The sequence below is a fragment of the Carassius auratus genome, chromosome 3, assembly GCF_003368295.1.
Source record: "Carassius auratus strain Wakin chromosome 3, ASM336829v1, whole genome shotgun sequence".
Classification (NCBI taxonomy): domain Eukaryota; kingdom Metazoa; phylum Chordata; class Actinopteri; order Cypriniformes; family Cyprinidae; genus Carassius; species Carassius auratus.
In genome coordinates this window covers 150,970-171,461 of record NC_039245.1, presented here as the reverse complement: position 1 = coordinate 171,461, position 20,492 = coordinate 150,970, and the positions used below count along the sequence as shown (strand labels likewise).

The following is a 20,492-nucleotide window of genomic DNA, read 5'->3' as shown; positions in this document are numbered from 1 at the left end:
CAATACCACAATATATATACTTGTGCTCTTGTGATTAGGGACAGTGAACAACCTAGTAACCATTTAGCAATGTATTGCATAGTGGATTGCAAGTTTTGCATGAGCAAGTACCATTTGAGTTTTAAGATCATTTACATTAGTTCATGTGATCAAAAACTTACTTTGATCTGTTGTGTTTTAAACAATGGCATTCATTTTTGCACTTCCATTTTAGGACCGAAACTCTACAAGGAGCCAAGCTTCAAGTCCAATAAGTTCATTATCCATAATGCCATCTCTCGCTGTTGTTTGGCAGGCAAGGTCAACGAACCGCAGAAAAACAAGATTGTAGAGGTGAGTGATCTATCAGTCTTTGGTACACTCTGGGATCTCATGACTCATTGCAGACAGCCAACACATATTTGCATGGGGCATTTGAATGCATGATGTAATGGTCTGCTCTGTCCATTTGTATTTCCTTCTTGACTGCAAAAGGAAATGGAGAAAAGCCCTGCAAACCATTTCCTCATTCTGTTTCGGGACGCCAGCTGTCAATTCCGGGCAGTTTACACCATGAACCCTGAGACAGAGGAGATGGTTCGACTCGTAGGTGTCGGGCCACGTGTTATCAATCTCACTATGGTGGAATCGATTTACAAGTACAGCTCTGACCGTAAGCAGTTTACAACTATCCCGTCCAAGACCATGTCCATGAGTGTGGATGCCTTTACCATTCCCGGCCACCTATGGGAGCGTAAGCGCCCGGGAACCCCAAAGAAGCTCGGGACCCCAAAATAAATCCTGCTGGAAATGCCAACTGCCTGAGCTAGCCACATCACCTTTGGTTTCTGTCCTCACTCCGGCAGAATAGCGGGACACCAGTGGAGTGCATGACAGGAGAAAGAGTGGAATAACAAAAAAGAATCCCTAGAAATTAAAGTAAAGTCATCAGAAGTTCATTGGTTGGTGACTGTGCAAAACTCCTTTGTGTAACTACTGGATCTATTCAGAAATCTCCATTGCCATCTTCTTAAAAGGAAACTGAAGTGAACTCACGTCATATTTAGAAGAAAAGGGCCTGATTGGTTTTCTAAGATTGTACAAAATGTGTCCTTTAATGTTAAAACTTTAAATGCAACTTTCCAGTCTCATCTTTAAAGTAAAATGAATGTCCTCCAGAAAAAGATCCTCAGAAATGTTTCAGCTCCTTCCCTCCTTTACTCACTGAACTGGATCTGTTGGCATGTAAAGGATGCTCCAGATGAAATCGGATCTTTGGTCTTTGATGAATGTACCAGCACAGGCCTTCTTATCATCTGTTTATCGTCATCAGCTTCTCAGTCTTAAGGGACTGAATGTAGAACTGTATTACAAGGGGCGCAGCCACTCTCCTTTAAGTCACGTCAAGTGAAAAAATCCCACGCTGCTGTCCATTTTGAGTCCGTCTTGCTCCCTAATCCAACCACTCTGTCTTTTGGCCTTCCTAAAGTCAGTCTAGACATCTGGATGTTTGTTTTCTTAATGACCTAATCTAACTGGATGACTCAAGCTTTCGGACCTCAGGGGAGCATGTTAAAGACTCAAATATTTTTACTTCCCATTTGCTTTAGTTAAGAATGAATGAAAAAGTGAAAAGATGCCAGAACACGCTGTTGATTTCCATTAATGATACTCGAAAAATGAAGGAAGTCTGTTAAGGCGTAACTGGAAAAATAATGCAAGAAAAAAAAAATCAAGGCTGATTTAATATACTGTACATCTGAATGATGTTTATTGCTGATTCTTACATTTTTGACAATGATTTGTATATTGTGGAGATTTGTAAGCATTGAATAAGCTACCCTGCTGCTTCGCTTTTAGAGCTGGATGTGCTGGTGTGAATGAGTGTGTGAGCAGGGGACCGGGGACCAGACTGAGACAGATGGTGAGAAACCGTGAACACAAATCTGATATTAACTCTATGTACCCAGAGCTGAGTGAACAAGTTGTCCTCTTTGGTGTCCCAACATGCAGCAGCACATAGTGATATTCCAATAGTGAACACCAACAGAAAGTGATATAAAAACAAACATTAAAAGGCAGATGAGCAGCCATGGTGTCTATTATGTTGTTTCTATTACTATGATCTATGAATAGTCTCAAAGCTGTCTAACTTGGCCTTATTTGATCCGTGGATGGCTTAAAGTTGTCTTTTTGTATAAAAGGGGCATTTAGTCTGTTTCTCTTCATCAAAGCACTAAAACAACTGATTCAGTCAGGCCACCCTTTCCTGTCTTAGTAGAATCAGATGAAGTACTTCACAGATTTGCCTAAAGATGTACATATTTTTGAAAAGAGCGAAAAAAGAAGAAAAATTGAAATGGTTGAATGCTAGGTTTCTGTCAAATGAATGGGAGATGTGTGGGCTTCTTGTGTTTGTCTGTTGGGTAAAACATGATGGTTCAATGTAACTGGATTCTGTGCAATTCTGTAGAATGTTAGGTCACCTAAGGTGTATTTATTGGGTGAGGAGGAGCTAGAGTTTTCAGTTGTGTTTCAGATTTTATTATTTATGTTCTTGCAAATGTGGTGATTCACTCATTCATTTCAGAAAGCACATTAATGTTTAGTATTTTCCTTTTAATGTTTCCATGTTCATGTTGGTAGTTTTTGTGTTTTCTCCCAAATTCTTTGATTATGGATCAATCCCATGTGACCGGATTAGAAAAATAAAACCATTTTTAAATAATCCCAATTATTTCTCATCATCGCTGATTTTACTTAAGTTCTATGTGTTATATACATTGTATCCACTTTTCTTGCCTTTTTATTTTTTAGAAATATGACTTGATAATGATCTTGACTGGCTTCATGATCTTCAACCTTCTATAGCTGCATAGACACAGGACACATGATATCATCAGACCATAGCAATATATGCAGACACTTTTATTGGAAGCTCAATCTTGTAAACAATTAGAAAGATTTATGATGAGCCTCTGTCTTTTTATACAAATTTCAGTGTTTGAACACTTACATTTTTGACTGGACGTGATCCATAACTGTAAGTTGAGTAGTAAAAAGAATCTGTAGATGTGCTTTACATCTCATAGCACCTGAAACTAGTTTTTGTTCCTATTGTCTGTTTGTTCTATTTCTAACTAGTACAGCCAGCTAATGATGACATCTGGACTTGTTCAAAGTTCACAATTATTAGATACCAAATATATGAAAGCATTTCCAAAAAACAAACTTTATTTTGATTGTCTCATGTGTGCTTGGCATGAAGCATTTCAGTCAGCAATGAGTTGCATGGCAAATCTCCCAGCAGGTGGCGCTGATACAGGTATTCCTCCACCTGTAGGCTGATACTGCGCACCTCGGGTAGACGGAGCAACAGTTGTCCAAACTTGTCAGGGTGACCTGGGTGGGTTTGCATAGTGTGGTCCATCAAAGCCTTGTTTACACGCTCTTGAGTTTGTTCTACCTGCCTTTGGTCCAGTACTGATTTAATGTCTGCATTAAAAACACATGACCCTTACAACTCTGGTCTAACAGGAATCATTTAGATTGAACATTTTAGGAAGGAAATAAAACCCACCTGGATTGAAGAGAACCAGATATTTGAGACACACAAACTCCTCTCTGTCTAGCTGTAGTGACCTAAGCTTGGAGACAAGGTCCTGGGTTCTGGACACCAAACTACTAAGAGTTGCTCCAGCCTGACTGAGGATGGTTGATACTTCAATCTAGTACAATAAAAATAAGTCAAAGAAAATGCAAAGACTAACAGTCACTAAACTGTAACGAAGGCAAAATGCAGTGTTTCCCAGTCCCGTTAGTGGAGGCACACCAATAGTACAAATTTCCCAACTCTTCCAAATTCGTATCACTTGATTCAACTAATCAGCATATAAGTAGAGATGGGTCAGATATGGGAGGTATCCACAATGTGACCTTTTGGTTTGCCTCCAGGAACGGAGTAGGGGAAACTGGCTTAGTGATTTGAGGTGTTCTTACCTGTTGTCCAGTAATCAGACAGATGCTGCCACCTCTCCCATAAGCCACCTGCCTACATAAGTAATCCAGAACAAGAAGCTCACTCCAGCAGCTCTGCAGTAACACCATTTGATCCTCCACCTGCAAGAGATCAAGTACTCTATTTATGCAGCAGTAACCACTTGGAAAACATATACCGGGGTTCTCAACTCTGGTATCTGTGGTCCACTTTTTTTTCTGCAGAGCTTAACTCCAACCTTAATCAAACTCACCTGTCAGTAACTTTCTCGTAATCCTCAATACCTGAATAAGCTTGTTCATGCGTGTTTGATTAGGGTTGGAGTTAAACTGGACCTCGAGGGACAGAGTTGAGAACCACTGGCAATTGGTCATACAAATGTAAACCCTATCCCTGCTGATAATATAAGCATGTATGTTGTTATATACCCTAGGCCCAAGCATGGGATGCTGGCATCTAAAACAGTGCCTTCTAAAACAGTGAAATTTCATGTTTCTATTTTGCAACTTTCACCTGCAAGTTTCACTGGTGCACAGTATGACCATGGTGCTCCACTACTTAGACTTGGATCTGACCAACGCTTGCTTACTTAAACTAGGCAGGTGCAATAACCAAAATTTTGCCAAATAGGACATGTCTCTGGATCAGATTCCTAACAATCAAATTTTAGGGATATGCAAAGGGGGTAGAGTTAGAATTAGGGTTGGTTTTAGAGACATTCTCCATTCTTACCAACCAACATTTTCCCTGTGATTTTACAGGGGTTATGGTATGGTTAGGGGCAGTGTTTGTTCCTTTGAAAGCAATGATGTTGTAAGACCAACAAAAAATGTTAATCCAGGAATTGCATGGATGGTTCATAGTGACTGGCTCAGAGCACAAGACACATTGATACTGGTCTTTTCAGCAGTGATGTTCAAGATTACACTAACACATAACACAATGCATCCAGTGTATGTACGATCATATGCAAACTCTTCTACCTTGAGCTCCTTGAACAGTGTGCTGTTTCTTGCCCACTCCACCAGTCCAAACAAAGTCTGGTCAGCCATTTTGCACATGATGCTGAAGGTGTTGAGGCAGTCATGTTTTCCGCGGCAGGCCTGTTCTTTTTGGAGGCTTGCTAACACCCGCATGCAGAGCTGCTTCTCATCTGGCTCAGCCTGTAGGAGCTCTTTTAGGAAGCATGAACTAGGGGTTGGCGTTGAAGTGGGTATCAGGTTCTGTGCTGGAGTTGGAGTGGAGCTTGGAGGTGAGGTTGGCGTGAGTGTAGCAGTGGGTGTAGGTGCAGGTGTGGAGAGAACAGTAGGAGAGATTGGAGCAGGGGGTGTCACCGAAGCAGAGCTATAGCTAAAGGGGAGCTCTCTTTTCTCAGGAGGATATCCTTGGAAGCCTGGATAGCACAGTGTATGGAAAGGTAGGGATGGATCAGACAGTGTCCGGTCTCTGGGCATGGTGCAGTCCAACAGCATGGGAAACTCGGACTGGCTCATGCTGGGATGAAAGGGCTGAGGTGGATGGTAATGGTCAGAGCCAAGAGACGCAGGGGAGGGGTTGAGGACATGAAAATCATGAGGCGTGGTAGGTACCAGTGCTTGTGGTCCCTCAAATTTGACCCTGTAGGGGGCAGTGTTCGTCTGGTAGTAGATCCCCCTTTGCTGTTTCAGATGCCTGTCCCGTCGGTATAGAGGTCCAAACTTGTTTCGGCCACCTCTCATTCTGTCCGCACGTACAGCTGTGACAAGTAATTTTACAATTAACTAAACCCATATTGTGAAGGTCAAAAGAGCATTGTCAATTCTCACAGTCCTAAATTATTGTTTCTCAGACCAGTTCCTGGAGGCACACCAACATTAAACATTTTTTAACTTTTCCCAATCAAACACCTTCAGCTCTTTAGAGACTCCAAGACCAGAAGAGGATGGGTAAAATAAAGGGAGACATCCAAAATGTGCACTGCTAGGCGCTCTCCAAGATAGGTTTGAGAATCATTACTCTAAATGATCAAACTAGCACTGTAAAAAATAAAAACTATTAAAAAAAAAAACTAAGAAAATATTGACATTTCGTAAAGATTCTAAACTATTAAAGTTACGTAATTAAATCATTTTTGCTTGTGTGCACATTTCATTTTTTGCCTTACTGGGTCATCAAAGATTGCTATTGCACTGGTTTATGGTTTCAAAGATAAGTGGAAACTGGATCAAAGATATCACGGATTGCTAACTGTGAATATTTTTCCATATCTCAGAGACAATAACCTCATTTTCCCTTGCACAAAGTCTTTTTTTAAAGAACTGAAAGAATATCTACCAAACTTAATGCTCATGGACTCATTGTTTGAGTTTGCAGGCTTACCTTCTTTCTTCATGCCAACAGCTAGACATTTCTGAAAGCGGCAGTAAGGGCATCGTTTCCTCTGGGCTGGGTCCATGGGGCAGCACTGTGCGTCTGCACATGAATAGCGCTTGTTGTTCTGTACAGAGCGCTTAAAAAAGCCCTGGTGAGAATATCTGTCTTTAGTGCTTAAGAATGATCAGGATGTCGATTTTATTTTTGAAATGAAAGCTACTAATGTGTTCTTGTTACTGTCTGGCTGGTTGTACACGTACCTTACAGCTCTCACAGGTGAGTAGACCGTAGTGATATCCTGACACCCGGTCACCACACACGGGACAGCCCTCTTCTTGAGTTGCCCTACCGTCTGGGTCTGGCTTTAACTCCTGAGCTGTGAGATATTAAATTCATTCAGTTTTGAAGTGTTAATGTTCCCTTTGTCAACTTTCTTTGTTAAAATAACTCTTTCTTGTCACCTTTAGGAAACCCAAAATAAAAATCAAGAAGCCTACCGTAAGATAATTGTCTAGGAGAGGGGTGTATGGTTGAACCATTTTGTGACGAGTCTTTCTGATAAATCATCACGGCAGTCTATGATATCTCAAATTGGCTTAGTCTCTTATCACCCGATTGATTAAAATCCGAGATATAAGGCTTGCATAATCCTTACAGATGTTTTCAGCAGTCAAAAGACAAGATAAATAAACTGACTTCTGAAAAGTACTGTTTTTTTTTATATATAGAGTTGCTGAAGCAATTATCTATTGAATGAAATAATAACAAATCTTTTCTCAGTATGCATACTAAACATGACCGAACTGTTCAGCACAATCAAATCATTTAACAAGATTATTAGTATACCTCAACATTCTAAATAAAAATGTTATTAGTGACTAAAAGTGTGCTATTGCCAAATGTATTACATTAGCATTTAGTGCTATTGCTAAAGCCATTGAAGTGTCTCAGATCTGAAGCTCTACTTACATGTCGATGGTCCCTCTTGTGACACAAGGTCCTGTATGTACTCGGCAGAGTGGTGGGCTGTGGGCTGGGGGTGATCCAAGGGGTAGTCTGAGATGTTCATTGTCCATAGGAGAGGGGTGTCATGGGTCTTTGTAAGCTCTCATTCATAACTGTACAGTCCTCCAGGACTCAGAGCAGGACAGGGAGGAAAACAGACGCAGGGTGTCTCACAGATGGTGCTGTGTAAAGGCCCTCAGTCGGACTTTGCTCGATGCTCAGGGTAATAAATCTGAGTCTGTCACACCTTCCCAACAAGCAAGACCTCATTCATCCAAGATGCATGATCATCGCAGGAGCAGAATATATGCAGGGTGACACTCACCATAAGAAAAATAAACACAATAAGATCTGATGCAATCCATTCATGAATCTTCCAAATTAGACTTCTATAATTCGTGTTGATCAGACCAACCCAACCACAGAACCTGTGTGATTCCCCAGTGTTCGGTAAACTCCAAGAAGCAGAACATACATTTTCATTACAGTCCTCCCTCTTTCTATTCTTCCATATTTCTGTACATTTAAATCTGATTACTCTGTTCCTCAAATGTGTGCATCAACACACATAATATATTCTGTGTATACTTGCTAACTAATGTAGCTTTTAATCAATAAGTGAGGTTCCAGCACCTTTGGAATCAATTACAAAACAGCGAGTCTAGTTATGATGAAGGCAGCAGGTAAGTAGAGTGAAGTGGGGTCTGACGTCAAAGGCCATAAAACAGTTCAAGGGTGATAGATTAACCTGAGTAATGAAAAAGACACATTGTGTCAAGTTAAATGAGGTATTGTTTGGACTCTTAATGAAACCAAAATGTGTGCAACGGCTTAGGCTGTTCTTTGAAATACAAATAGCTGGTTGATGACAAATTTTAGCTATCGAAAAAATCTATTATATGTATAATGTAGAATCATTGTTCTTGCATTGTTGAGCAAAAATGACATTTAAAAATTGAAAATATGGAAAAACTTTGTTCACTAAGAATACAAACAAGCTGCTTGGGCATCATTCTTTTTTCTTTTTTTTTCTTAGTCTGTAAAATTGTGGAGTGTAGTGAATGCCAAGCCTTGAAGGAAGATCCCAAATCCCATCCACAATTCATGTTCTCTTGACATGGCACTATAGGTGGCACTATAATGCACAGTTTTACTCTGTTGATAGTATTTAAAAGCTATATATATAATTGTGCACGTTTTATATCATATTTGATACATCATTTTGGCCAAATGGTATGATACACTGAGACAATGGAGCTCACATTAGAAAACAACAAAACAACTCATAGATTTAATTCAGAGGCCCAAACTGATCAAAAAATATTCAGTTTGATGCACATGTTTTTTGTGCATATGCCTAGAAAGCAAGAGGAAATAGCCTGCAATGCAAACTAAGTGATATCAATTTCAGTTGTCACTCTATATGTACTAATAATGTCTAAGTAATAAAAATATATTTCAACATTTATATAGTTTTTACACACACACAGACACACAAGATTATTACAATGTTGGCATTTTATTTTCATCACAGCTGCTTATGACAAATGCTTATACACCAAATACCAAACATTGGAGACTTTTTTTGTGTGACAAATTCCCTTTTTTTACGTCGTCTACTTAACAAAACCAAAACCTTTTACAGTATATGTGCTCATGGTATAATATCCTACAGTAAAATGTATATATCCTATACTCATTAGAAAAAAATATGTTATAAGGCAATTAAACCTGCTATTACTATAGCATAGGGATAATGCAGTTTTATTACTTTTGCAGTATGCAGTACTATTACTTTATAATTAATTACTAAGAATTATTTTTCTTATTTAAATGAATCATTTACCTTTAAAAGACACCTCAGCTAAATTATTCAGTCTTAGGACACACAGGCTCACCCTTGACAATATACCATGCCTCATTGTGCCTGTTCATAATCTTCATTGGGCTGAAACACACACACACACACACAATAAAAAAACATAAGAATTACAGAAATTAAAGAATGTTATTGGCAGAAAGGAGGTCTCATCTACAAGCTGCGCGCACCTGTTATAGCCGACATTATAGTAGTATCCTGTCTCATATGTAGCCTGTACATTGTCCAGCGATGTCTTCAGACTCTGGGCCTGCGATCTGGCCACAACTGACATCATCCAGCCCCCGTAGCTTTTGACATATACTTTCATATCTGGAGTGTCTGTAAAATATATCTGCAAACAAATCTAATTAACAAAGGTAAAGAAAAAAAAGACTCAGTCTAATAGAAAGCACAGAGAATATCAATGAGACTCACAGATGGATCGGTAGGTTTGGGTGGACTGGCCTGGTAGTTGGAGGGCAGGAGGAAGCTGAGAACATAGACTGATGACTGCCACTTGCTCGCGCTCTCAATGACTTTAACAATCACTGGAGCAGTCATGTCAATCTTTGCACCTAGAAAATAAGGACAATAATTTGATTGAAATTCTCACAAACTTGATATTTGTATGGTACTATTACCATTTGTTGTAGTTTAAATAATATGTATATTTATAATTTTTTTATTTAAAACTACACATTTGTTTTTCAAACGTTGTTCTGGTTCCCATCTGCTGTGCTGCTGAGTGTTTTGCAATTGTAGCTCTGTGTAACTTTGTTTGTCTTTTTGAATCTCTATCGTTCTATCACTCATGATATCACTATCACTCTGATGTTTAAACTGCTAAAATATTACTTAATTCTCAACACTAGTGCAGAGCATTAGCATTATGTTAGTCTGTTAGCTCATCATTCACACCTACGATTACTTTTCTCTCTCTCGCTGTGTGTTAAGTCGGACTCATTCAGCAATCACAGGGAGTCATGGCTTCTTCTCCTGTTATTGTCACCTGTACTGCTTGCCACATTTTTAGCGTTGTCTGTCAGTGGCATTTGTGGAATTTTATTGGCTTGGTTAAAATCATACTTATCTGACCGCCATAAATTTTTAGCAGTGAATGAACCGGTATCATATTGATCACAAATGCAGTACAGAGTACCACAAGGCTCAATACTAGGGCCATGAATTTTCATGCTTAACATGTTACCTTTGAGAGATATCATCAGGAAACATAGTGTTAACTTTCCCCTCCAGTTTAATCAATACTAACTACAGATATTGTCTTATTATTTATAATAACACTGTGTAGGTATGATGACTTAGCAACGACTCGCAGCGAACATTCTGCCTTAACAATGTGTTCCAAACTGCTGTCAATGACCAGATATCAACTCCGCACAAGTCAGCACAAGTACACAGATTGCATGTATTTTTGACGTACCGATCATTCATTGTATGAATTAAAAAGTTTTTACAAATAATTTAAATGGATTACTATTAATATGAATGTATATTTGCATTTTTAGCGTTAATGGTTTAAGGTTGGATGGTCACTCATTGTCCAACATAACTAAAGTGGCATAAATCCCCCCCCCCCCCCCCAAAAAAAACCTGAATGTCTGTTTGTGAATAACAATGAATATTTGTTGTGTACTTGGATGAATACGAATTAACAATTAATAGGCCCGCCACAAAGCCAGAGGCCCCTCACAATGTAGGCAAAACCCACAAACAAACCCACCAGCCTCATTTTCTCCAGTGATGTATTTATAAAGTTTCCTGAATGCTCTTGCAGTTGCCATTTCCATGAAATAGGATTCAGCTTCTGTGGTCACCCACTTGGCAGCACCATAGTGCCGTACCTGTAGGAAAAGAGCACTTATCATTACAATGACTAGAGTTGTTGTTATGCTTAAATATAAGATTTGATTTAAAATAACCTAATAAGTTCAATAAATCATTAATTAGGCATATATACTAGGGCTATCCAAACTTTATGAACTCATTGAGGTGATTTTTAAGAAGATTCGTTTCAAAAAGTTGTGTCTTAAGGTCAGTCTTTAGAAAAAAGAATAGAATTGCAGTTAAGAAGACTTTTTCTTTTCTTTTCTTTAGAATGTTTCATGAGCCTGGCCCCAGGTTAATGTGCTTGAGCTTGTCTTTTAATGCATTCAGTTTCTTTATGTACATCTCACCTCACCTCATAATCACCTCATAATCTTTTCCTGCACAAACCAAGTCGAACAGAAAACATTCCTTTGTCTCAGTGCAGTAACTGGATTCACTGGAGAACCTGAGAGATGCAAACACAAGACATGACACAAGAATGGACATATATATATATATATATATATATATATATATATATATATATATATAGTCTTTGTTGTGTGGCTATTTTACTGCTGCAAGGGAAGCAAAAATGATTCTCACCCAACTCTTGCATTTACAGTCACTGTAAAGAGCAGCACAATCACTCCTGTCAGGCAAATCCTTTAAAACATTTAAAACAATTTGAAAGAATGAGGTTACCTTTAGGGAACTCCAGCAGCAACTTCAAGTAATTTTTACAGCATTGTAAAAAAAAAAAAAAAGTTTCAGAACTTACATGTTGTAGAATGTTTTCTAGCTTGATGCTGGTCAGAGAGGAAGAATGGAGGTGTGCTGCAAGCTGCTGTTATTTATACACACAGTGTTATGATCTCTGTTCCCTCCTACAAGACACACCCCAACCCTATAGTCATGTAAGCACATTAAGTAAGAGAAGTTATCTCATCCGCTAGGGACACTATTTTGTTTTTTACTTATTTTTTGGTCAGACTGTCAATTACATTAAATTTATGTAAAATAAGCAAACATAACCTTTGATCACAGACTGACCACACCTAGACAGTCAGGATAAATGTCAAAATTGCTTAGAGGAATATTTTTTTTAGGTGACCACATGCAACTTTAGTAAATGGACTGAAGTTGTTGGCCCATATAAAGAGTTCAATAGATGCAAATTTATCCATTGTGCTTTTCTCTTCATATACATCCAATTTATCATGATAGTATTTTTTTTTTTAAATACATAATTATTTATTTTAACGCATGGTTTGAAATGAGAAATTTGACCAGGTGATTACAGTGTACCCAGAAATGTAGTCTTGAACTCTAGTTCTGTGTTGGAGTGTCCAATTTCAGCCATAGCAGTTTAATTTGACAAATTATAACTATACTGTGTTCTCTGGCTTAAGCAAAAACCTAGAATTGTGTGATTTCCTTTATTGCTCAAGTGTAGATCTCCTAGTTGTTCGTGTTTCATTCAGGCTATATACAAAGGTTTAGTTGTTAAAGGGATTATTCTTTGTCTTCTTTTCAGTATTGGTGCTATCTGGTATCTTTTGTTTAGGCTTTTGTAATGGTTTTACAGGTGTTGGGTGTAGCAGGGTGTCTTGTTTCATGCATTGTACAGTTCATCATACATTGTGAAGTTCTCTCGACATCTGATATGATTATTATTTGTCTGTGTAATTATGCAAAGACAGTATTAAGTAAAATTCAGATTTAATTGCAAAGACAAATGCATCTGCGCTCAAATCCATGTTTATTCCAGATCATTTTTATTTTGACACATTATTACAAGGTTTAACACATTGTTTGTCTTTGGGCATAATTTCCTCTGCACATGTCCCTGAAGTTTTCATTTGGGAAATATTAGAGTTCGCCTTGTGTTCGCCATATGTGTGTATGGACGGCTTGTTTTGTAAGGCTGACATAACAGCAAGTCTGTTTTTTATTTTATTTGAAGACTAGGGACCACTTTACAGTAAGGTCTTCTTTGTTAACATTAGTTAACTAACATTCAGTAACAATATTTTTACATCATTTACAATCCTTTGCTAATGTTAAAATGTTAATTTTAATATTTGAGATCACAGTGCGTTAAGAAATGTTAACAGATAGAACTTCTGAATTTAAACCAGTATAAATAGTGAGATTAATCTTACCTAAGATCAATAAGGCATCAAATGAACTGTTATTGTACACTGTTATTGTATTGTTATTTAACTGTTATTGTATTGTGTTACAGATGATTATTTGTGTGTGGCTTATGAATCCATTGATAAGACCATAACAATGACACACAAATAATCATTACGTGATCATGTGAGGGGGAAATATAATTTATATATGCAAAAAAATTACCAACCAACAATATAACATAATTCATAGAATAAGGAAAGGAATATCTGCCTGCATTCGTCTGTTTACATCAGCTCTGTTATAAACCTCGTATCACAGTGCTGCTGAATGCCTGGCAACTATTAAGCATTTCCAGGTTTGTTGACAGCATTATAGTTTCGTATCACCTCAAATGCTCACTCTCTCATACACACACCTCAGGGTGTGTGCTAATTGATCCTTAATTGTATCTGTATTCTGTGTTTGGTGTGTGTTGCACTGTGTTCATACAGCTTGCAGTGCATTGCATATTTCATTAGGGCTGCTTAGGCCTCAATACATTTGTTACTTTGAGTGAATTATTTGAAATTACATCAAAAATTATATAATGTTTCATTCAAAGCAAGAGCTGAAGCTGCTCCCTCAGGTGCTGCTGTCAGAATCTTCATCAGACTCTTCTTCGATGTCATCTAGAATGAGCTCGTTGATGCTCTCTATCAGACTGCCCTGACTCAGACAGGTGTTGACAGTGGATCCGCTGCTGATGTGAGCGGGGCTGGGGTAAACCACACGTGGCTTCCTGTTCTTCTGTCTGCTATGTGGGTGAACGCATTCGGTACCAGGAACATGGGGCTCTAGGTGAGACAAACATGCAGATGTTTGTATTCATGCAGTTCTGCTTTAAAAATGTTAAACCGACATGAAATAGAAGTCACAGGCCATTTTTGCTTCTGCACTGAGACACACAGAGGGCTCCAGAAATCTGAGAACATCGGTGTTTGCAGATTCAAGAGTTAAGATTTGGATTATTTGTGGATTATTGTAATGTGTTTCTCAGATGTTTGGACTGTGAAACTCCACAAGGGTGAGTAAGTTTTTTGGGTAAACTAGTCCTCTAATATAATTTGTAAATAAATTGTTGTTTTAAATGAGAAAATTTCAAAACAGAAGCATTCACACTAGTGGCATTTACACCCCAATGTATTTTTCAATGATGCTGAAAAAAAATAACGGGACTTGATTATATTCATCAGAATGGTGATTCATGCCGGAATGGGACCTGAATAGGTGACACAGACAGTTGCCTAGGGCGCAAAATGACTGGTGGGTACCGCAGAGAAGTTTTTTTATTTGTTATATTCTTTGGAATTTCTTCTTTTTTTTTTTGCCCTCTTGTGACCATCGTGAGCTCCTACACCTATTTATTAGGCTAAATAATTTCTGACAGTTAACATATTTTTGGTACTGATCGATCATCAAACTGATTAAAATAATATTAGAATAAAATAAAGTTCATCAACGAAAAATCATAAGATTTGACAACATGTCATGTTGGGCTACTTTAAACACTTTCTGCGTCATCATGACGTAATTATAATACATCGTCATAATGCATTAATTTTGCATGCAGGGGGCACAATGCAAAAGCGAATCAAAGAAGAGCGAAAAATATAAATATAGATATAAAAATCACAAGTTAACAACTATGTATCAGCCTGTGATGTTTATGTAGTATTTTGAAATAGACTTTTAAGAACATCTTTACTGGCAACACTGACACCGTGGAATGTTTTTCCTTGAGTTAACTGCTTATTTAATTTTTACTTTATTTACTTTAAAATAAATGTAAGCTTCTGTAATGTTGTTTTAATATCAGCCTACATACTGCTTGCTTTTAATTCACCAAAAAGAGGCTAAATGTCTCCTGAAAAAGACCAAGACTAGGACTATAATCTAGCATTCATAAAATGAAATAATTAAGTTTAAGTATGTCATTTTCCACTGTATGTATGCATGGCCATAGCCAGCTATGAGGTCACCAAGGCCCGGACCTCTGTAAATTTTTCATGTTTGAAAATTAAATTTGTTCTCTGATTGACTAATTTGCTGCTAAACTCCTCATATACAGTATTGTTCAAAATAATAGCAGTACAATGTGACTAACCAGAATAATCAAGGTTTTTAGTATATTTTTTATTGCTACGTGGCAAACAAGTTACCAGTAGGTTCAGTAGATTGTCAGAAAACAAACAAGACCCAGCATTCATGATATGCACGCTCTTAAGGCTGTGCAATTGGGCAATTAGTTGAAAGGGGTGTGTTCAAAAAAATAGCAGTGTCTACCTTTGACTGTACAAACTCAAAACTATTTTGTACAAACATTTTTTTTTTCTGGGATTTAGCAATCCTGTGAATCACTAAACTAATATTTAGTTGTATGACCACAGTTTTTTAAAACTGCTTGACATCTGTGTGGCATGGAGTCAACCAACTTGTGGCACCTCTCAGCTGTTATTCCACTCCATGATTCTTTAACAACATTCCACAATTCATTCACATTTCTTGGTTTTGCTTCAGAAACAGCATTTTTGATATCACCCCACAAGTTCTCAATTGGATTAAGGTCTGGAGATTGGGCTGGCCACTCCATAACATTAATTTTGTTGGTTTGGAACCAAGACTTTGCCCGTTTACTAGTGTGTTTTGGGTCATTGTCTTGTTGAAACAACCATTTCAAGGGCATGTCCTCTTCAGCATAGGGCAACATGACCTCTTCAAGTATTTTAACATATGCAAACTGATCCATGATCCCTGGTATGCGATAAATAGACCCAACACCATAGTAGGAGAAACATGCCCATATCATGATGCTTGCAACTCCATGCTTCACTGTCTTCACTGTGTACTGTGGCTTGAATTCAGAGTTTGGGGGTCGTCTCACAAACTGCCTGTGGCCCTTGGACCCAAAAAGAACAATTTTACTCTCATCAGTCCACAAAATGTTCCTCCATTTCTCTTTAGGCCAGTTGATGTGTTCTTTGGCAAATTGTAACCTCTTCTGCACATGCCTTTTTTTTAACAGAGGGACTTTGCGGGGGATTCTTGAAAATAGATTAGCTTCACACAGACGTCTTCTAACTGTCACAGTACTTACAGGTAACTCCAGACTGTCTTTGATCATCCTGGAGGTGATCATTGGCTGAGCCTTTGCCATTCTGGTTATTCTTCTATCCATTTTGATGGTTGTCTTCCGTTTTCTTCCACGTCTCTCTGGTTTTGCTCTCCATTTTAAGGCATTGGAGATCATTTTAGCTGAACAGCCTATCATTTTTTGCACCTCTTTATAGGTTTTCCCCTCTCTAATCAACTTTTTAATCAAAGTACGCTGTTCTTCTGAACAATGTCTTGAACGACCCATTTTCCTCAGCTTTCAAATGCATGTTCAACAAGTGTTGGCTTCATCCTTAAATAGGGGCCACCTGATTCACACCTGTTTCTTCACAAAATTGATGACCTCAGTGATTGAATGCCACACTGCTATTTTTTTGAACACACCCCTTTCAACTAATTCAACTAATTGCCCAATTGCACAGCCTTAAGAGCGTGCATATCATGAATGCTGGGTCTCATTTGTTTTCTGAGAATCTACTGAACCTACTGGTAACTTGTTTGCCACGTAGCAATAAAAAAATATACGAAAAACCTTGATTATTCTGGTTAGTCACATTGTACTGCTATTATTTTGAACAATACTGTAAATGTCTGCATGTATAATTCAGAATGTTTAGCGTCGGTGGTATGAAAATGATCGCTGCGAGACGCTTCAATCAATTCAGAGTTGTGTGCAAGATCCAGCTATTGTAAGCGTTTTTTGACTTGTTCTATTCCAAAATATTTTAAATAATTTCTGTTTATTTTGTTTATTTATAGGTTTTTGTTTATATTAATAGCAACATCCGGCAACATTGCATCGCCAGCGTTACACTAAGTGCAAATATTTATAGATTATATTTATACTATGTTAAAATAACAGGGTTTATTTTGTTGCCTTTGTTGTCTGTAAGACTATTTTAGGCATTTCATATTGCTCATATTTCTCTTTGTTGTAATAAGTACTTGTCACTGTAGGCGTAGCTGTGGGAGTAGCTCATGACTGGGTTCTTCAAAGGCTATTTTGACAGATTCAATCATAACATACCTACAAGGCGTTTCAACATCTCCATTTACTTATTATCACAATCTATGTACTACTTATGTAAATACTTATGTTATATCATAGTAAAGTTTTGAAAAATCAGCATTTTATCATTTTTTTAAGTGGGGGTGGGGGTCTGAAATCTAAAATCTTGCCTCGGGCAAATGTTAACTGCCATTATGTTACTGTGCTGACACAGTGCCTAAATGATTATTTACCATAACTTGCACAGCTTAGTTGACATCAGCTGGAAATAAAGTCAAATGCATTTTAAAGAAGCGCAACATATTTAAAGCAGAGCAAATTTAGATTTCATGTTGTTGGCTTTCAAAGAAAATTGTGTTAACAAACACATTAGAGGATCTAGACATCACATCTCGATCTTACGGCTCAATACAAAGAATACAGTGGTTTGCAGTGTTGCAGACTAAGTTAATATATTTTAACATTACCTTTATTGATTGATTTTGGTGTTCGGAAGCCTGTATATAATAAAAGCCTACTGTGACACGTTGAGATTGAGCAAGGCCTCTAGTGCTCATTGTGTCAAAAAGCATCAAATTACCCATTCGATTATAACAGTCTTCAGCAAGACAGCTGTGCTGATTTCTTCTTCTAGGCCCAGGCACCATGCTTCTCTTCTTGGGTGGTATAATCTTTGTGGGGTAAATGGCTGAGCGACAGCCGTAACATGGGGAACGTCCATCCATTCGACCAAAGCCACTAACAGAAACACAAAACCTTAATACAATACTCCTCGTCATGCAGAAAAAAACTAAGAAAAACAATCCCATGACTGTCATTAAAAACTGAAGAACAGCAATATACAGTACAGCATACAAAAAAAAACCCGTGAATGTCTTACTTGAAGTTCCGTAAGCAGTTTGGGCAGGTAAACTCTGCCCAACCCCACATTTTGTTGGCTGGCACAGGGTCATACTTCTTTTTGCATCGATGACAACGTGACACCTGTAACAAGCCAAGTGCTCACACAGATGAATGCTCAACATAGGGAAAGCACAGAGTGAAAGTGATTTGAGCTTGTAAGGTGTGGTCAGACGTCATACCCTTTTCCTCTGAGGCACACGTCGCCACCAGTCCTTGTCACATGACTCGCAGGCAAACTGATGAATGACAGAAGGGATTTGGTTTGCCTGAGCCTGGTCAAACATTCGTTTGTTCTCCTCTGTTAACGGCAGAACTCGTAGACGCGTCCTGAGCTCCTGCAAGCAGGTCTGTGCATGTTACTGTAGTTCACACTGCTTACAGTACACATACAGTTCTTCTGTATTAACCTTGGTACAACTGATTGCTCAAGTAAACATTGTAAAGCAACTAACCGCTATATCAGTGTCATCATTGGGCTTTTTCTTGGCTGTTACCTGAAGTGGGACAGGAGTGATTCAATAAAACTACAGTGTAACATGATGTTTTATTTATTCTGTAAACTCACACCCATATAGAGAAACTCCTTACGTGTGCTGGTTGACTGGCACCACTGGATCCAGGTGGCTGGGCAGGTTTTTCTTCCTATAAATTTTTGATGACTATCACCATTATACAAATAAAAACTGTGAAATAAACAGCAGTACCTGGTACTTTCAGAAATTATGTAACATAACAAATCATGTTTACAGGTTGTTAGCAGATGGTTGGGATGTTACCTGTTGTTTTTCATCAGCTCTGAGTTTCATAACCACGTTCTATATGAGTGCAGAAAATGTACAGTTATACAGTGACTCCAGTAATGGGCACTTAAGTATACACACACTTCATATTATTGCATTTGATAACAAATGCCTTTCTTCAAATGCTAAATCCCTGTTATTTTTTTTTTATCTAGTGCAGTGTCATCCATATATATATATATATATATATATATATATATATATATGGATGACACTGCACTAGATTATATATATATATGAAATGTGCCATATGTGTACCAATTATTTTTTGCTACAAATTAAACCCACAAGCTCTTTCCATAAATGCAAACAAACTGACAGAAGTCACCTGCACCATACCTTAGCTACAGGGTCATTATTCAAAGCTGACATGTCTTCCTCGTCCAGCTCTAGATATGAAAAAACACATAAATAAGATGTGCAGTCGACACAAACACACAAAAAGCACATATAAAAAATGTTATAAAGAGAAATTGCATGAATAGTAGAGTGAGTAACGGCAAATAATACACTTATGAGAGTTCGCAGGAGAAAAGGTTTGCACTTTACCCCTCTCATTGTCTTCCATCAGGGCGATACACATTGCAACCATACGATGATTGTTTTCATAGCGTCTCATGAGCACTACAGCCTTGTCAATTTCAACAAGTCCATGAAACCTCTCTCTCAGTCGCCTGACACTTTTTTCCAACTAAGTCAACAGAGAGCACAAGACATATTTACTGTTATTTATCTTTATTTGAAAGAACAACCACGTAGTATAAAACTGTGTAAGACTCGTGTGTGGCCCTTAAGATTAGTACGAAGTTGATTCCTTTAATGCAGGAACACATCAATCCGTTTTTAACTACGAGCAAAATACACTGTGACTGTTGAGGAAGTTGCTGTAGTATACTTCCTTTAATAGCGTGCCTGTCATAATGTCTCCAATAAAATATCATGTGCCATTTAACTGTATGTTTATTCGAATAACAAATACTATACCTCTACTTCTTCCTGTATTCGGCTCATCTCTCTGTCGTTCGGTGTTGTTTTAGTATCTGTAACGACAATGCTAAACCTCTTATACTGTCGCACCGTTTCCTTTAGCGCTTTCAGTATATCAGTGTGATATTACTTTCAGTTTGATCAAAAATAATATAGCATTGACCACTAGAGGTCGCCACAATATCGTTCATGCGAATTTGTAGTGAAGATTCAGATTCATTGAGTTATTCGAATCTCCTGAATCGGTTCACTATAAAGAATCAATCCGATTTGTTCAGTAATTCTTTAATCAATTGCGTGTTTCAGTATAACGTCATTGCGTCATTTTGATTCTGTATGGGGATCAGATGCATAAACTACTTAGACTACTCTTAAAAGTTAGTCATCCAATTTTTTTCTTCAAGGCTGGTCATACATTTTTTTTTAAATTCAGTTACATACAATGGTATATATTGGTCTAATTTGAATCTGAAAAGTAAG

The 20,492-nt window shown here is 37.9% G+C and overlaps 4 protein-coding genes across 13 annotated transcripts in view; 1 reads left to right on the top strand and 3 right to left on the bottom strand.

Moving 5' to 3' along the window:
• Positions 1-2,713, top strand: part of LOC113042248 (calmodulin-regulated spectrin-associated protein 3-like) — a 28,389-nt gene extending 25,676 nt beyond the window's left edge. For 7 of the 9 annotated variants that reach the window (XM_026200971.1, XM_026200989.1, XM_026200980.1 and 4 more), the window contains 2 exons: positions 215-333; positions 475-2,713. In XM_026200971.1, the coding sequence (XP_026056756.1) occupies positions 215-333; positions 475-777 (422 nt within the window). In that variant the 3' untranslated portion in view covers positions 778-2,713. The remainder of the gene's footprint in view (positions 1-214; positions 334-474) is intronic. The other 2 variants (XM_026200940.1, XM_026200931.1) reach the window with 2 other exon arrangements.
• On the bottom strand, positions 2,405-9,091 carry LOC113042276 (nuclear receptor subfamily 5 group A member 2-like). Its single transcript, XM_026201007.1, has 7 exons — positions 7,298-9,091; positions 6,589-6,704; positions 6,335-6,476; positions 4,960-5,711; positions 3,979-4,098; positions 3,560-3,707; positions 2,405-3,474 (listed from the first exon to the last, which is right to left on the bottom strand). The coding sequence occupies exons 1-7, from the start codon at positions 7,395-7,397 to the stop codon at positions 3,227-3,229; spliced, it is 1,626 nt and encodes a 541-aa protein (XP_026056792.1). The 5' UTR covers positions 7,398-9,091; the 3' UTR covers positions 2,405-3,226.
• Positions 9,092-9,162: 71 nt separating this feature from the next.
• On the bottom strand, positions 9,163-11,834 carry LOC113041421 (heme-binding protein 2-like). 2 transcript variants are annotated; one of them, XM_026199938.1, is made up of 7 exons: positions 11,803-11,834; positions 11,628-11,687; positions 11,406-11,487; positions 10,936-11,056; positions 9,630-9,769; positions 9,383-9,546; positions 9,163-9,281 (listed from the first exon to the last, which is right to left on the bottom strand). In XM_026199938.1, coding segments are annotated over exons 1-7 (648 nt in total). In that variant the 5' UTR covers positions 11,805-11,834; the 3' UTR covers positions 9,163-9,202. The 2 variants fall into 2 exon arrangements, with proteins under 2 accessions (XP_026055723.1, XP_026055715.1); XM_026199930.1 differs by having other exon boundaries at positions 9,192-9,546.
• A 932-nt stretch (positions 11,835-12,766) lies between these two features.
• LOC113042240 (repressor of yield of DENV protein homolog) lies at positions 12,767-20,158 on the bottom strand. Its single transcript, XM_026200912.1, has 10 exons — positions 20,010-20,158; positions 19,575-19,716; positions 19,365-19,414; positions 19,002-19,040; positions 18,814-18,867; positions 18,678-18,719; positions 18,405-18,560; positions 18,203-18,306; positions 17,903-18,060; positions 12,767-13,996 (listed from the first exon to the last, which is right to left on the bottom strand). Exons 1-10 carry the CDS (start codon positions 20,034-20,036, stop codon positions 13,785-13,787), a joined length of 984 nt encoding a protein of 327 aa, XP_026056697.1. The 5' UTR covers positions 20,037-20,158; the 3' UTR covers positions 12,767-13,784.
• Positions 20,159-20,492: the final 334 nt, after the last annotated feature.

Excerpts from the sequence above, each read along its gene's own strand:
- LOC113042276 (XM_026201007.1), bottom strand. The coding sequence starts at position 7,397 with ATGAACATCTCAGACTACCCCTTGGATCACCCCCAGCCCACAGCCCAC. Across the intron at positions 6,705-7,297 it reads ACAAGAGGGACCATCGACAT|CTCAGGAGTTAAAGCCAGAC; the intron begins GTAAGTAGAGCT and ends AATATCTCACAG. Across the intron at positions 5,712-6,334 it reads TGTTGGCATGAAGAAAGAAG|CTGTACGTGCGGACAGAATG; the intron begins GTAAGCCTGCAA and ends TACTTGTCACAG.
- LOC113041421 (XM_026199930.1), bottom strand. Across the intron at positions 11,488-11,627 it reads ACTGTAAATGCAAGAGTTGG|GTTCTCCAGTGAATCCAGTT; the intron begins GTGAGAATCATT and ends TGCATCTCTCAG. Across the intron at positions 11,057-11,405 it reads GTGCAGGAAAAGATTATGAG|GTACGGCACTATGGTGCTGC; the intron begins GTGATTATGAGG and ends CTTTTCCTACAG.
- LOC113042240 (XM_026200912.1), bottom strand. The coding sequence starts at position 20,036 with ATGAGCCGAATACAGGAAGAAGTAGAG. Across the intron at positions 19,415-19,574 it reads GATGGAAGACAATGAGAGGG|AGCTGGACGAGGAAGACATG; the intron begins GTAAAGTGCAAA and ends TTTCATATCTAG. Across the intron at positions 13,997-17,902 it reads AGACTGTTATAATCGAATGG|AGCCCCATGTTCCTGGTACC; the intron begins GTAATTTGATGC and ends TGTCTCACCTAG.